The 16,099-nt window shown below is 37.6% G+C and overlaps 1 protein-coding gene and 1 pseudogene across 19 annotated transcripts in view; both read right to left on the bottom strand.

Annotated features, from left to right (window-relative positions):
- Positions 1 to 9,201: 9,201 nt before the first annotated feature.
- On the bottom strand, positions 9,202 to 9,354 carry LOC141503797 (U2 spliceosomal RNA; annotated as a pseudogene).
- Positions 9,355 to 11,658: 2,304 nt separating this feature from the next.
- The window catches only part of ARB2A (ARB2 cotranscriptional regulator A), a 490,274-nt gene continuing 485,833 nt past the window's right edge, over positions 11,659 to 16,099 (bottom strand). For all 19 annotated transcript variants that reach the window (XM_074201383.1, XM_074201397.1, XM_074201387.1 and 16 more), the window contains one exon: positions 11,659 to 15,121. In XM_074201383.1, the coding sequence (XP_074057484.1) occupies positions 14,979 to 15,121 (143 nt within the window). In that variant the 3' untranslated portion in view covers positions 11,659 to 14,978. The remainder of the gene's footprint in view (positions 15,122 to 16,099) is intronic.

Below are 16,099 nucleotides of genomic sequence, written 5' to 3'. Positions count from 1 at the left end.
TTTTGTAAATACTAAAACCTGTGGAGATATTTTAATGAGTATGTTGGGCATGTTATTATATGAAGACTTTGTTCTTCTGAGACATCATTGTGCTGAGAAAAAATATCAAATTGTGACTATAAAGGGATCTATTTCATATTTATTACACTGACATTGGAATATCTGTTAACCTCAACTCAGATATGCCGATGTTTCCTTTCCCAAGAGTTTGTTTAAGCTCTTCCTTTTCTAATAGGGAGAACCCCCAAAAATAGAAAATCAAGGTTCTGGCATTGTAGGCTGGAGTAATTATACAAGGATATGTTATCTCATAGGTGATTTTAAATAGAAGGAAATCACAAACCATTTTGAGATGCATCTAGGTAGAGACGTAGAAAATGGAATTTCAGATGGGTCTGACATAAAGATTTTAGGAAACAGGTGTAAAATATGTGGAGTTATTTTTCTTCTTCCTATGCAAATCAGCTGGCCAAAAGGAAATGATGGGAAAATCCTTAGAGAAAGTATTGGAAAAAGAAGCATATTTTACCTTCATTTAATTCACAAACACAATTGTTTTATTTGTAGACACACAATTAACATAGTTGCAAAGAACATTCCTATCTTAAACTTTCCAGAAAAGGTTTGCCCCTCCCCCAAGTTACAAAATAATATAATTTGGACCCTGTCCTTGGCTTCCCTTCAACCAAAAGAGGTAAAGATCTAAAGGAAAACATCCCGAGAAGACAGAAGCAATACCATTTATATTTAGAACATAGTATTTTATGTTATCTTATTTTTTAAGCAAAAATGTGTCTGCTGCCCAGAAGAGAGAATGGGCTACCTTTAAATTTAGCATTATCTCTTTAAGCTAGCAAGTCCATCTCACCTCTCTCTGCTACTTCCCAATCCCACGCCCACGCATGTGTGTATGTATATGTTTATTCACACATATTTATGCATATATACGAGTACAGATATATAGATATGATTGGGAAAATCCTAGGATAAGTTATGTAAAAAAAGAACAATGATTAGAGGTTGTTTCAGGAAACAGACCAAAGAGGATATGGTCTCCTCTCCAAAGTGTTTATCAAAAATGTTTCGGAGAAAAGAATATGATTGCAAGCACTAAACCCAGATAAGGGTGGGCAGAAAGTGCAAGTTTCCAGCAACTGAGTATTAGGTATCTCCCCCCGCACCCCTCTTCTATCCCCAATTCTCTGAATACTCAACTTTTATTCGGTACACTTTGATTCTAAATTTGCTTGCTAGATGGCGCTCTGTGTCTCAGGACCTTTCAATTCAGAATTAAAGGAGCTTTTTAGCATCCTTGCTCTCAACCAGTTGTAGACATTCTGTTATCACAGTATTATTATTATTATGGTCATTGTTTTTGCTGTTTTTATTATCACTTTAATTCAAGGGAAATATAGGCTGGAGCAACTCATACTAATTGATAATAATAGAAAGTACCTTGCAATGCTGGACACAGTTAAATAAAACATTTTTTATGGCTCAGCTAATATTCGGATGCATTTTAGAAGACATTTTGGTAACTTTTTATTTGGGTTTCAGAGAAGATAAACTAAACAAATCAGATTTTCTTTATGATTTTTATGTTTCACCACAGCATTCCCTTCCCTTTAAGCACACCCCCTCCCCATGTTCATTTCTGGAAGAATTGAGCATGTGTTAGAGCCTTTTACTCTTAACTGGGACTCATTAATTGAACCAAATTCAAATAGTTTAGAGCCCAAATATTAAATATCTCCACCTTATTCTTTAAGTATTCAGAGAGTTTGGATGGAAAAATATTTATACAATAAATAAGAAAACCCACAGCAAAACTTGTTTTGTATGGAAAAAGAATTATGGTTTATGGATTACATTTGCTTTAATCACTGTGCTCTTCTCTGTGGAATTCAACACCCTTTCATTTTCTTTAAAGACCTAGAGAAATTAAAATGAAAGTCATAAGCTTCTGCTGAGAATAATAAGATTGAACACAGTAAGGTATTTTGAGGAAGATGCCAGTTTCAGAAAACACACCACTCTTTTTCATATGCTTTTAAAGAAGAGGTGCCAGTAAGCACCTATTCATTATCAATCTATAATCACACAAAACAGGATTTTACAAGTTATTTGTTTTTAAGTGGAGGGTCACTGTACTACTCTTAGAGGAGAGGGCTAGATGGGGGGGAGGGAGAGGGCGAGGGAGAGAGGGAGGGAGGGGGAGAGAGAGAGAGAGAGAGAGAGAGAGAGAGAGAGAGAGAGAGAGAGAGAGAGAGAGAGAGAGAGAGAGAGAGAAACATTCAGAGTTTGATGTGTTTGGAAAATCTTTTCTTAAAACCTAGCTGCTAAGACTACGGATCTCCTAAAAGTTGCTCTCTAGGTGTTAGGCTGAAACTAGGAGGCGCTGAAAACCTAAGGCGGAAAATTTACAACTTGATCAGCCCCAGCCACACACCAAAAACCTGCTACTGTTGCGAACATATGTTCTGGATTAAGTTAAGCAAATGGCTCTCGTTTTCGCGGGGTTGAAAGTTGATCACGAAAACTTAAATCCGAGGGAGTCTTGCTTTGGTTGGAGCTCCAGATCCTCAAACAACTTACAAATCCCTTTCAACTCTCGAATAAAATACCCGTTTACTTAAGAGATTTCCCGCATTTGTTGCATTTCAGAATGATCCCAGTTTACAACCTTTCATGAATTAAATACTATTAGGTATTAATTTCTGGAAACCCTATGAAAAGGCTGTGCCATATCTAAAATTGACTTATAAGCTGAAAATTGGTATGTATTTTTTCCAGCTGATTTTGATTCTAGTAGAATGATGTATAGGCAAACTGCAATTCTTTAAAATGAGTTTTTCCAATATTTTTCCTTTCTTTTTTTATACTTGTCCATCTCCCCTCCAATTAATATGTGGAATTTAATGTCTTTTTAAAGTTTCAAGCCCCAGAAGAACAGGTTATCATTTTTTTTCACAGAATGAAATAAAATAATATGTTACTCAAACCTTTGATTGTGTCGAAAAAATGGAAAGTGCTTCTTTTACTAACGGTAAACTAGCTAGCTGTCTTTCCACACATCACTCCAGTTGTCCTGCATTCTCCCAACCCCTTTTACCCTTACATCAGTTTGAAGTCTAGTTTCTTCAAATTGTAGAAGTGATAAACAAGTTAAGAATTAATCTTCCAATCTCAACAGTGCTAATAATAAAATTCGCCTGGTAGAAACCAAAGCGACTCCTCTTGATATCAGTCCGAAGAGGTCCCCCCCCCAGCCTTTTTTGAGGGTTATGATGCTGATCTGGAAGATTTTAGCCAAAATTGTCATATTGAAATTTCATATCAGTATTTACACCTCATTTTTCCTTCTAAAGGGTCTTGTAAAATGTTGGAGAGTTTATTGATTTCTAAAAAAACAAATAAAGAAATCTGTTCCTTGATAAGATATGAAATACACACTTTTCTTTGACTAAATAGGCAGTGTACATGTGACATTGACAAACGACCGAAGGGGGAGAAAAGTCATTTAGAGAGACTTTGAAGGGTTACATGGGGGGGGGGGGGGGAGAACATAATGGAAAGGATTTCACAATCTTATACCAGAATAGGAAAAACTCTGATGAAAAGAACTTATCTCCGAACTGGAAAATTATTTTGTTTTAATCATTTTTAAATTAACATGTTCCTCCGCTGAGCCAAAACATGGATAAATATAGCAAAGAGGCTCCGTTAGAATATTCTGTATATTTGAAATTATTTGAGGGAAAAAAGCTCTACCAACTTTCTTTCCCGATCTCATCACGGGCCAAATACCAGTATGGTGATACTGTAATATCTACTGAAGTGAAGCCATGTCTGGTTCTCATTGAAACTTATCTGTCTGGGACTCAGGAGTAAAATATCTCTTTTTGAATAACATATTAAGAAAATAATTAAACAAGTAAAGGTATAGGAGAGGACCTCATTCCACCCTCCAACCCCCCCCCCATAAGTAAATTCTCCAAGTAGAAAAGAGATTTAAGGAAACTGTAATAACAGAAACTTGAGAAGAAATTCAGCAACGATTTACCTGTATAGCCCCTTATAACATTCGTTTCCCCTTATTGTTAGGAAAACACAATAGCCAGGTGCCATATAATTCATCTTCTCACTCCTAAATCTTCCCTTTTAAAAGTTACCTCTCCCTCCAGTTACTTCAAATATCTAAAACAATTATTTCATTACTGGAGAGCATGAACTATTAACGGATGGAATAAAATGGTCCCCAAACTGATTTTCTAACTTGTCCTCTTCTAAAGGATCCTGATTCTGATAAAAATCACTTGAAGAGTACAGTTGGATCGTGCTAAGCGATTAAATCTTAATTTAGCAAAATATTCCGGTTTACTATTCAACAGGTTCGATTTACTGTCCTGAAAAACTTGAAGCTGCCTGAACTGCTGAGTTGAATGTTATTAGCTTTGCTGAAAATCAACTATTTAAATGGCAGAGTCGCACCTAGAGCTAGAATAGCTCCTGAGTTGGCTGAGTTAGGAGCAATTAAGAATGAAACAATTTTAGTCATTTGTGAACAACAAAAGGAATACTTCTCAAAAAACCTAAAGTTCCCCGCCCCAATATAGACGAATTCTTCTTTGGAAAGAACTCTGAAATAGGAGTAGGAAACAGATTGGAAAGCATTTGAATGTGATGGGTTAGAAGGAAAAGTGCTTGCTTTTTTAGCCATTACACTAAATCCGGGCAGAAACTTAAAAAAAAGGAAAATAAGACATTTTTATTATTAAAAAGCCATAGGACAGTAGCATTTTATATTAAAAGTTCGTCCAAACCAGGAAAAATTTCAATAATAGTCACTATCATAGATACCTTGTTTGCAGCAAAAATATTCTATCAGTTGATTAAGAACTATTAAAATATCAGAATATCGAGTCAATTTTGGAAACTGTTCACAGAAATTTTATTTTATTTTATTTCACAGAACCTAGTTTGATTAAAAAAAAAAGCAAAATTCTGTTCCCTGGCTTTTTCTAGCAAAGTTTTGCGATGAAATTGGTATGAAATACTTTGGAACAAATAACTAGTTATCCACTTTTAAGAGTTTATGATCGTTTCACCCACCTTTAAGTTTTTCTTTTTGTTCACCAAGTAGGTACAAGGGGGAGGGAGTGCTCAAGTGAAATAGGGGTGGAGAATTGGGTGGGGTAGGGTGAGGACTGGATAGGGAGAGTCTAGACTTAGTGAAGGCACACCAAGGGAACCAGATTCATAGAATAAGGTGCGGTTTGTTTTATTTGAAATCCTTCAAAACTAATACTGTCTTAGAAGTAGTAGAGCAACTCAGGTGTTGCCAGGGCGACAATGATATGAAAGAAGATAAAGCTATGATCTTCCTTTTGTATGCTTTACTTAAATAGAACTGTAACAGGACTGGGGGAAAAAAAGAAATGAGTAGTTAAAGAAGCGCAGAAAAGACAACTTGGGGGCTTAGGGAGAAGAAAAAGTAGGCGATTGAAGTGAATGCTTCAACTTTTTGGTGCAGTCAAGTTAAGTTCCTGTCAGGTCTTTAGCGCTGTTGGGCTCAAACCTCGGAGGCTCCTCTCCAGGGGCTGTAATTAACAAGCTGTCTAGGAGCACCAGAGCTCATCAGACAGCTCTGGCCAAGAGCAAATCCGCTTTGCAGCAGGACAGGTGGACTTGGAGGTGCGTCTTTGGAAAAATTATTCATTTTGGGATTCTCTGGCATGTGAGACTCAGTGACAAGGGACAAAGTGCTCACAGCCCACATTCCTACATCAGATAGTTTCGAGAGACGCCAAGTAATAGCGTAGAGAGGGGAAATTTCCTCAAAGAAAAGTTGGAATACCCTAGAGCTGGGGGAAATAGTCGAGAAAAGCAATGTTTTGACCAAGTGATCAAAGTACAGACGAGATGTGCGGGAAAAAAGAAACAAGTCAGGGGAGCGATTTCTAAAGGCTGGCATAATTCCGTGTTGGGGAAATCTCACATTAAAGAGGACTAAGAAATGCCAACCACAAAAGGCAGGATCTGAAAGTGAATACAGCTTTAAGATATTAAATTTCGTAATGGATAAGGTTGGGGAGAAATGAGGGATAAGGTAGAATGGAGAATGGAGTTAGCAAGCAAAAAGTGCCTTTGAGGCAAAGTATAAGAAAGTGGACTAAAGACTGAGCGCTGTCCATGGTACTGGGGAGGGAAGGTTGGATTGGCTTGGGTGGTCTCATTTCACTTTCTACAAATCGAGCTCAGAAAAGGAGATATTAAAAAAAAGTAGAGCTTTTAGGATTGGAACCAGTTTCTTTTCTCCCACCCCCACCTCATGAGTGAATACTATTTTTTATTAGTTTTACAACTTAGAAGCTATGGTTATGAGAGCTTGCCTTTTTCTTATTCCCTCCAGCGTACGTCAACTTTAATTCAACATTAAAGGAGAGATTTCTAATTAAATAACCTGAAATTCTTGGTAGTCAAAGAAATCTTAGTGGAATTCAGAAAAGGAGGAAGAGAGAAGTGCAATTTTAGAATCCAAAGTATTACCAAAAAAAAGTCAGCTATGTCATAATTTTGTGTGAAAGTCACAGAATAAATGTATTTCTTAAACAGCATTATTACTTATATTTTGATTATATATTCTTTAAAATATTAAAATTTCTCCATAATGCCCTCCAAAATCCCCGTTGGAAATGAGTTCCTAACTGTTACTGTTGCTCTGTTCTAGGGATAAACAGAATAAAAACAATGATTTAATTTTTTTCAAGTATGTAAAAATGAATATAAACACATACAATTATTCTTAAGGGTGATTATTCGTTCAAGATGATTACAGTTTCACTATCAACACTTAAAAAAAGACATACTAACAAATGCACTTCTTTTTCTAAAAGAATTTGGTTTCAATTTAAAAAAAAATAGCAGATTACAGAGTTCTTCAAAATGCAAGGGAGGGAAATTCAGTATTAAAAATACCTAATAAGTGAATTAGCCTCCCCTCTGGCCCTAAACCATTTTTCTAAGGGGATGACACATCTTGAAAATGTTCCATATAACACTTTGCTATTTATCCCAAACACAGTTAAAAGGCTCAATCTTAATTGAATTAATCAAGAAAATCTTGCTTATCTTGAGGAACTAGAATTCATGTTAAAATGAAGGAAAAGGACAAGAATTCAAACAGCTGGCACAATGATCAGCAACTGGCAGCATCTCATTTGATATTTGATATCAAGCACTAGATCAATATTTGTAAGATCAATGCAATTTTAATGGTTTTCTTTCAAAACTGTATGAAAGCCAAAACGTTGCATTGATGTGCTGAGGCTATTTTTAGAGCTGGTTATTCTAGGGGATGATATCAAGTAATTTGCTGAAGGAAAGAAAAAAACCAATGATATTTTTTATTTGATAAATCCTTATTAGCTAAGTTCCCAGAGAAGGTGTGAAACTGAACTGGAGAAAAGCCATTTATTTAACTGTACTCAGGGAAAAAAAAGCCTTGAAGAAGTCATTTGTAGGTATGAGAAGATGGACTGACTTAGTGATACTTTTTTTTCCCCAGACACAAGGGGATTAGGTGGCACTTGAGCAAAAAGAAATGGAATGATAAAAGAAGAAAACCCAGACCCTGAAGGTGCAGGGTCAATCCCCTCATACACAGAATTTAGTGGAAAATAATTCAGATTTTTCTGTCTCCCTCCCAAAACAGTCATGTAAGATTACACACACACACACACACACACACACACACACACACATGTTCCATTAGTGTTCTTATATATAGGATAAAAGCAAAGAAATTAATTATGTTTACCTTGTAAATATTTTTGTCAAGTTTTCGATAGATTAACGTAAAAAGGAATAGTTCAATTTTGTATTTCATCTAAGAAAGAAACAGATGCAAAGAATCTGCCTATTTATACACCAATCCTCTTCTCATCAATTCATTAAATATGTTTAAATATTAACCTGATTGTTTTTTAAATTTTACAGGTATACTTTGAGGTGATTTTCAGAGGAGTGAAAGATCTTCAGACCAAACTTCTTCCCACTTATTGGGAGGTGAAAGGAATGGTCTAGGGTGGTGTTAGTAGATGATCAAAAACAAATACACAGAGAGGTGAGAATACCGTGTTCTGGCATGAAGTTTGCAAAAAGCAGGGGCTTAACATTTTAGAACTTTTCAGATGAAAACGCAATTTTCTCAGTTTTCTTTGAACAAAAACTTTGATCAGTTTGATTGATATTAAGACTTTCTTCCTCTTCCCCTGGCACCCCCCCCCATTTTTTTTAACTTAATAAGAGATCACAATCCTATAGCACTTTAAGGTGTACAAATGGTTGTTCTTACTTCTGTGAGATAGTGCAAGTATTATCTACAACAATAAACTGAGGCTCAGAGAGAGTGACTCACCCAAAGTCAAACAGATAGTAGGTCACCTTAACTACAAGTAGCCTTAAAAGGCTACCTTCTTTAAAATAATAGGGATGGTCCAGGGAATTTCGGATCCTTTATCCAAAGTTCTTTCATCTTCATATGGAAACTGAAGCATTTCACAACTAAATAACTTTTAAATTTCTTCTTAATTTGTCACTGACAAATGGTTGATGCACAAACTATTGATAAAAAATTAGGATGACATACTATTTTAAGTTAAAAGGCAACATTCCAATGTTGCTAAATGAAATGCACATACAAATTCTTTTTGGTAAATTTATATGCATTCTGAAAGAAAAAGTGAATTCTCCAAAGACCAGAAGTAAATACCTGTATTCCAGGATTTCACTAACCTTTTAAAGATAGTCACCCTTTGTGTGAGCCTTTTTGTGTTGGTTATTGTAATCCAAAATTGGCAGATGGTTTAAAAATAATATCAATAGTTAAAATAGCTTTCTTAAAAATGAACAGTATCAGTTGCACACACACTCATTTCTACAAACAGAGACTCTAAAGGTATTTATGAAGCAAAGGGACTTCTTTGGTGTTCTGCTATAACGTATTCTGGTAAATTGAAAATGGAACATGAAATTTTTGCCATGTCAAAAATCTCAATACTAAAAAAATTTTTATTTCCTTACATACAAGTTCACAATGTATATTCATTTTTATTTTAATATACAAATGCATGTATCTGTATGTATATATGTATACTTATATGCATATATATATGTCCACAAATGTCAACATGAATAGGCAAAGATATATCACATATAGACAAGGATCTATGTAATGATAGGACAATTAAATACTCCCTCCAAATTCTTCAGTTCTTCCCCATTTAAAACAAAGAATGAAACTGATAAGAACAGATACTACACTTGATCTTAGCCAAAAGGCCGAGAAGCGATAGAATGAAGCTTTAGGTTCAATTATAACTAACTTTTGATTATTTTTTGTTTACACACATTTTGAAAAGCAGTTTTCCCTCTATAGACATGAAGTACAGTATTTATAATTGTAAAATTTCAGTAGTGCTTTGCTGTGCTTCTTAAGTCACTTTGAAGTGATTCTAGTGGCTTTAAGATCCAAATCTACATGTTAATCTCTGGTTTTGCCTTCAAACAGAATTCAGTTACAAAGAGCTTGGAAAGATTTTGAATCTATTCAAGAAAGGAAAACTCTTAAATTTTCTGAGGAGTAAAAACTCGCCAAGAACCTTCATATAGCTTCTTAGATTTTGCTTAGCATACGTGATAAAACATTGATTGTCACAGTTTGGTGACCCATGAAATTTGGGGGTTAGTTTTCTCTTCAGACCAGAGCATATAATTATGCAAATAAAGAGCTGTCACTGATCTAGTGAAATACTCACAAACACATCCAATCTGAAATTGGACAGAAAAGTGAAAATGGTTGCTGGTGATCCGATGGTACCATGTTTTCTTTTTTTTTTTTTTCAAGTTTCTTGCCGAGCTTCTTATTAAAGATTCATAATATGTAAACTCTAAAGGTATACCCATAACTAGTGAATATGTATATGTGTGTATCAATAGTTATCTTTTCAAGTTCTTTGCAACATTGCAGTGGGATGCAAAGTACAGTGTAGCCTTATTTTATAGCTTCCCATAAATCCCAATGTAATTCCTAATAAAGAAAATTCAGAAAGATCATGGAAAGAAAAAGACGGAAACCTTTCTAGATTCAGACCTAGAAAAATCTAGATTAAGTCAAAATTCTCCCTTAAAGTGATTTACATTGAGTGGAAAGTATACTGGTTAAAGTGTGACTACTCAACTTTGTTGGTGCAAAAAGGGAACTGATACTCTCTTCCTTTTAACATTTAATACCAACTATGTAATATTTGCAAATTTAAATCTTTAGGGTTCTTTATGATTTGTATTCCTCTAAGGCTTTTTTGCCAGAAATTAATTCACATCTAAATTTGCTTTTTGGCACTATGATCTCCCAATAAGAGATATTTCATTCTACAGACTGTTGCATAATTTCAGATGTCTTGGAGAGTCCCATTGATGAAATCTGAGAAGGCTCATATCAGACCACTCACTGCTAAAGACATCACTACATAAAAGATCAGTGGTGTGAAACTTTAAAAACATCGATCCAAATGAATCAATTAAATCAACATTCATCTCTCCTAAGTGTGTGGCTTAAGACCATCATTATTGCGGTTTTACATTACATAAATTTCAAGATAAACCATGGAATGCTTTGATAGCTACTTCTGTTCTCATATCACTGTTAATTGACTTTGTGCTATTTTCCTCCTTTCTACATTTTCTACTAGGAGTACATTCTTTACTTTTAGTAGAGTGTATGACACTTGCATTTCTCTTAAACCTAAAACCATCTAACAAAATTGATGCTTTAGGTAGCTCTGCCATGTGTTAAAACTCCTTTCCCCAGACTGATCTTTTTTTTGGAGATTAATAAACTATTAGCTAAAAAGATGACAATTCAGAAGACTCCCACTCCTACCTTTTAAAAGAAAGGAAGAAAAGGAAAAAAGAAAGGAGGGTAAAGAAGAAAGTTGAGAGGAAGGGATTTCATTTTTAAAATGAATAGCTCTCAAGGGTTTTTTTATTGTTATTACACACTTCTAATAAATCATAATATTAACAACCACTATTAGCCTTTCTTTTGCTACTCATTTATATTCAACAATAAATATTTGCACATTTAATTAAAGGAAACTTCTTCAAAGGTGTGGGGAAACTTTTTTGAGAAATATTGAGAATTTGGTGTCTAATTCGCATATTTTTTTTTCATCTTTTGAGACTATTAGGCGAATTAAGGAGAGATGCAGGAGTTTGCCCAGAAAAACTTCAACAGTCAACAGCAGACATCCATCTGACTGGTTTGGGACTTCCATAGTCCATTGAATACCAAGAAACTTTTGTCACTTCAGTGCTCATCTAAAATTCATTAATTATAATCACTAATATTATCAACAGTAATAAAAAACAATACATCTTGCCACCTGAAAGTCCTCCCTGGAGAGTTATAGAAATTGTCCAAGGAAAAGCAGCAAAATACTTCAAAAATATTAATGCACAGGAATACTATGTAATACTCTAAGGATGATCTTATAATAATATTAATTTTTCTTTGTCTTTTTTCTATCACTTCTAAAGATATTTTCAGTGCATATAATAAACCAATAAACCACATTTAGAAGTTCTAGATCATTGGAAATCCTTCCTCCCAACACACACACACACACACACACACACACACACACACACACACACACACACACAAACACTCCACCATATACACACACCAATTCTTTTCAAGAGGAACACAGAAATTTATATGCAAACAGCATATAACTTAGGAAGCAAAGCAAAATAGTTTTAAAATTCTCAGGTATTTAAACTATGTGAGATACTTAAGCTATACAATACTATGCAATTATTAAAAAGTATATATATATATATATATATTACATATATGCATGCATGCATGTTTCCTTGTGAAGGCTCCAGAACAAATCATCACTGATTTTAGTTACCAATTCAAGTCAGAAAAATCAGAGGCAATATTTAAAATAATAATAATACACATATTTGTTTTTATGTGTATACATATATATGCATAGAAATATTTTTCAGTTCCTGTTTTATTAACTTCTATAGTGGTATCAAATAAGTAAGCAGAGATAAGGAATCTACAATCAAACATGGAAGGGAACCCTTTTATTTTAAAACCATAAGCAGAAATATATAATTCACAGGCAATCCCCTTGCTTTACAGTTCTTTGTATAAGCAATAGTACAGTTGAGGTCAGAGCATGAGAAACTTGACAAAGGGGTAGATAGTTAACACAATTAGAGGTATATGTGTATTTTTACTAATACTTGTAAAGATGTACTGACTTCAGGATTAGGCACTCTGAGAGAATCACAAAACCACTATATACATTGTAGTTTCAACAGACAAGTTCTAACAGCTCCCATTTTACTCTTGGAACTGAGGACATAACTCATAAAATAAAGAACACATTTTAAGTTTAAACCCCCCTCCCACTTAAACTTCCAATTAACAAAACCAAAACAAGGGAAGCCTTAAGAGCTGAAAACAGAGAATTGATCTAGATCGGTGGGCTTGAATACCTGGGGTTGTAGATTTGGGATAAAAGAGGTGAACATTATCACATTTACACCATAAACTCATAATCAACAAGTTAGGAAGTTTAGTCAGTTCAGACGCCTTGTTTCCTCTTCAATACTCTAACCCAGACCTTTTAAAGGAAGCATACATTTTCAAATAACTCTCCGTAGATATTGAAACAAAAATCCAAGAACCCAAAGGTTTTACAGCCCTGAAGGCAATTATACAGTGATTGACTCCAGTTACAAGTCAAAAGGAAGGTGAGAATGAAGAAGAGCAGGACAAGAGTGATTAGGATGATACATTGACAGAGTTATTACTCTTCCTGAAGTTGGCTCTAGGAACTTTCAGAATTTAGCTTTGTTAGCGAGGGGGAAAAGATAAAAAAAAATATAGGTTTCTGTGAACATTTTTGAAAAAGTAACACTTCAAAACATTTAAAAAATATATTAGGTTTATATTAACTTTTAAAACCATTTTGCTGGAAGATGCCACTATTTTCTGGAGTTCTACCATTAATTCTAAAAGCTTGGAAGTATCAGATTAAAAAGGGTCAATATCATGGCCCAATGTGTTGGACACTTGGGCAGTGTGTTTTGAAGCTACACAGCAGTTGGATGGAACACCGTTTTGATTCCCTCCACCCCCTCGTCTTTGCTCTAATAACATCAGAGGATATGCAGACATGACCACTGAAGAAAAGATCACTTTAATTTGCCATCATCAAAAACATAAGAATTAATTAGTGTACATGCATTCCAGACACGTTATCACACATTAGCAGTTTCAAAACTTGCTGATATGAGCACATAATCTAAAAATGTTTATTATGAGGTGGATGATTTCACTTAATTTTTTGACTAGTTGCTCCAATGATACTTTGGTGTATTTCTTGTTATCAAATGAGATAAATATTTCCATAGTAGCATATTTTTTAAAAAGAGGGTACAAAATATAAAATTCATCTTTCATCTATTATAAATGGAACCTTAACTAAATAATGGAGCTTTTTGCAATGATTATAAACTCAGCTTGTTACAATATGATATCTGAATCAAAATTATCAGAAAAGTCAATGACTTATTTTAGTTTTGATATATCAACAGTGGTGTAGAGATCTCAATTGAAGCAAGGCAATTGGAATTTCAGAGAAGATCCTCAAGAGCAAATGGAGAGTTAAAATAATACTGGAACAAGAGGAGAAAATCTTCCACAATTCTAATTCTTCACTTTTCAATCAGAGCAGTATTCTTTCACTCTAAGTAGACTAAAAGAATAGCATTGGCCTCACTTAGTTCTATAAAAGGAAAAGACTTGAGTGCACAGATTAGCTTTTTTGATGCCTTCCAAAAATCCTGTCTCAAAAAAAGGCAGATTCATCTGTTCCATAAAAGTTCAAAATAAACTATTTCTTTTAGGATTTAAAAACTTCCAACAAGGTGAAATTTTAAAAGTGGAACTTAAGTGTATAACCTAATTGGGAATCCAATGAAACCATATTATATCTAAAAATGGTAAATGTCTTAATGATAAGTTGACAGGTTTTCATGTGAAGTGGGAAATCAAAAAATATGCATCTATACATATAAACAAGTACATACACATATATTCATACACACACACACACACACACACGCACAAAATACAGCCCAAGGAATTATTCGTCTGTTTGGGTTTACATTTCCAGACTTTCCCTTTCCCTTTCTTCTCTACCTAGACTTAATAGACATTTTATTTTCAAGTTCAGAGGGCTTCTAGTGGAATAAAGTGAATTTAGAAACGGATAATTCTTCAACCAATTTTCTCTAGGCTCTTAAGGAAAACATCTTTTAAAAATCTTTTCAGTGAGGGTATAATTCACACCTACAAATCTACATAATGCAAAGTGTTTGTGCTATTTACAGAGTTTAAAAATTCATCCCCAAAGAAAGACCAAAAATCCGCTGTCAGATATTTAGATTATACATGGAGAAAAATCTACTTAAAATTCTAAGTTTATAAAATAGTAAAGTTTGCTCCTGGTCAAAAGAAAAGAGAGTGAAGGATAGGCATGTTTTTATTTTTTTTCCCAAAGCAGCAGGAGCTGCTGCCGGCGGTAGGACCACGAGGAAACTGCAGCTGGGCCCTGCGGGGCCCGGGCGCGGGGCTGGGTCCGGGCCCTGGGCGGCGCCGCCGCCGTCCTCCGGGCTCCGTGCGCGGCCCGCGGCAGGCACTGCCCGCCGAGCCCCGCTCTGACAGCTGCGCTCATCTACAAAGAATGCAAAGCGCCGCTGGGCGCCGGCGGCCGACCCCGGGCTCTGGGAGGAAAACAATCTAATGAGGGCTGGTTCGGGGGCGCCCGCGGGGCTGCGGGGCGCGCGCGGGGCTGCGGGGCGCGCGGCCTGTCTCCTCCCGGCGGCTGCTAGACCTCCTCGTGCTTGATGCGGTGGGAGCGCCGGGTCAGCGCGGCCCGGGGGGCGCCGCTCCTGGCCGCCGAGGCCTCGCCGAAGAACCTGAAGATGGACGGGAGGCTCCTCCACGACGTCAGCTCGTGCCGCTCCGTGCCTGCAAGGGGAGACACAGAGGTGGGTCAGGGCCGGCCCGGGCCGGGCGCCGAGCCCCGAGCCCCGAGCCCCGAGCGGGCCCAGCCTGAGCGGGCCCAGCCCGAGCCCCGCCCCCCGCGCCCGCCCCGCCCCGCCCCGCCCCGGCCCCCCGCCCCGGCACGGGAGGAGAGACCACCCGAACGGGAGCTCCGCGCCGCCGGCCGAGGAGGAGGGGCCGGGGCTGCGGCGCGGCCAGCCCCGCCCCGCCCCGCCGCGAGCGCGGCTGCGGACCCCCGGGGCGGGGGGGGCCCGGAGAGCCCCGAGGGGAGCCGGGGACCAGCGGCCCGGGGCGCCGCAAGGGTCCCGGCCCCACCTCATTCCTCCGGCCCGGCGGGGGTCCTTTCACCCGGCCCGCCCCGCCCGCGGCCCCGGCTCCGCAGGCGCAAGCAGACCCCCACCCCCCCACCCCGGTCCTCCCAGAAGCTCCGGAGGGATTCCCGAGCCGTCCCAGGAGGGCCACAACCAGGGTTCTCGCTCGTCCCGGGGCCCGGCCGCTGGGGGCACCCTCCCGAGCCCCCCCTGTCTCCTGCACTAAAGGCGGCCTCCGTAGGAAGGAAGCCGGGCCGGGCTGGCTCCTGGAGACCACGCCTCAAGTCCGCTCAGGGATGGCACCGAGCGCCGCTCACAGGGTCAAGGCTTTACAAAGCCGCCCTCTCCACTCCGCCACCGACTTTCCTGTTCTCTACATCCACAAGCCCCTCAGTTTAGGAAACACATACATTTATTTGTCAGAATTTTAAAGAAATTTCATTTGCAATTCCCTGTAGGTCTTATGCATACAGACCGACCTACACACACACACACACACACACACACACACACACACACACACACACACACACCATTTTACAAATCAAATGCACTATGAGCCAAACATAGGCAGGAAATATTACTGATCTAGGAAATGGAAGTATTTCTTATCAAGATCATCACCTGATAA

Source organism: Macrotis lagotis, chromosome X (assembly GCF_037893015.1).
Source record: "Macrotis lagotis isolate mMagLag1 chromosome X, bilby.v1.9.chrom.fasta, whole genome shotgun sequence".
Lineage (NCBI taxonomy): Eukaryota > Metazoa > Chordata > Mammalia > Peramelemorphia > Peramelidae > Macrotis > Macrotis lagotis.
The sequence above is the reverse complement of the archived record's forward strand: the minus strand, read 5'-3'. Positions and strand labels throughout refer to the sequence as shown.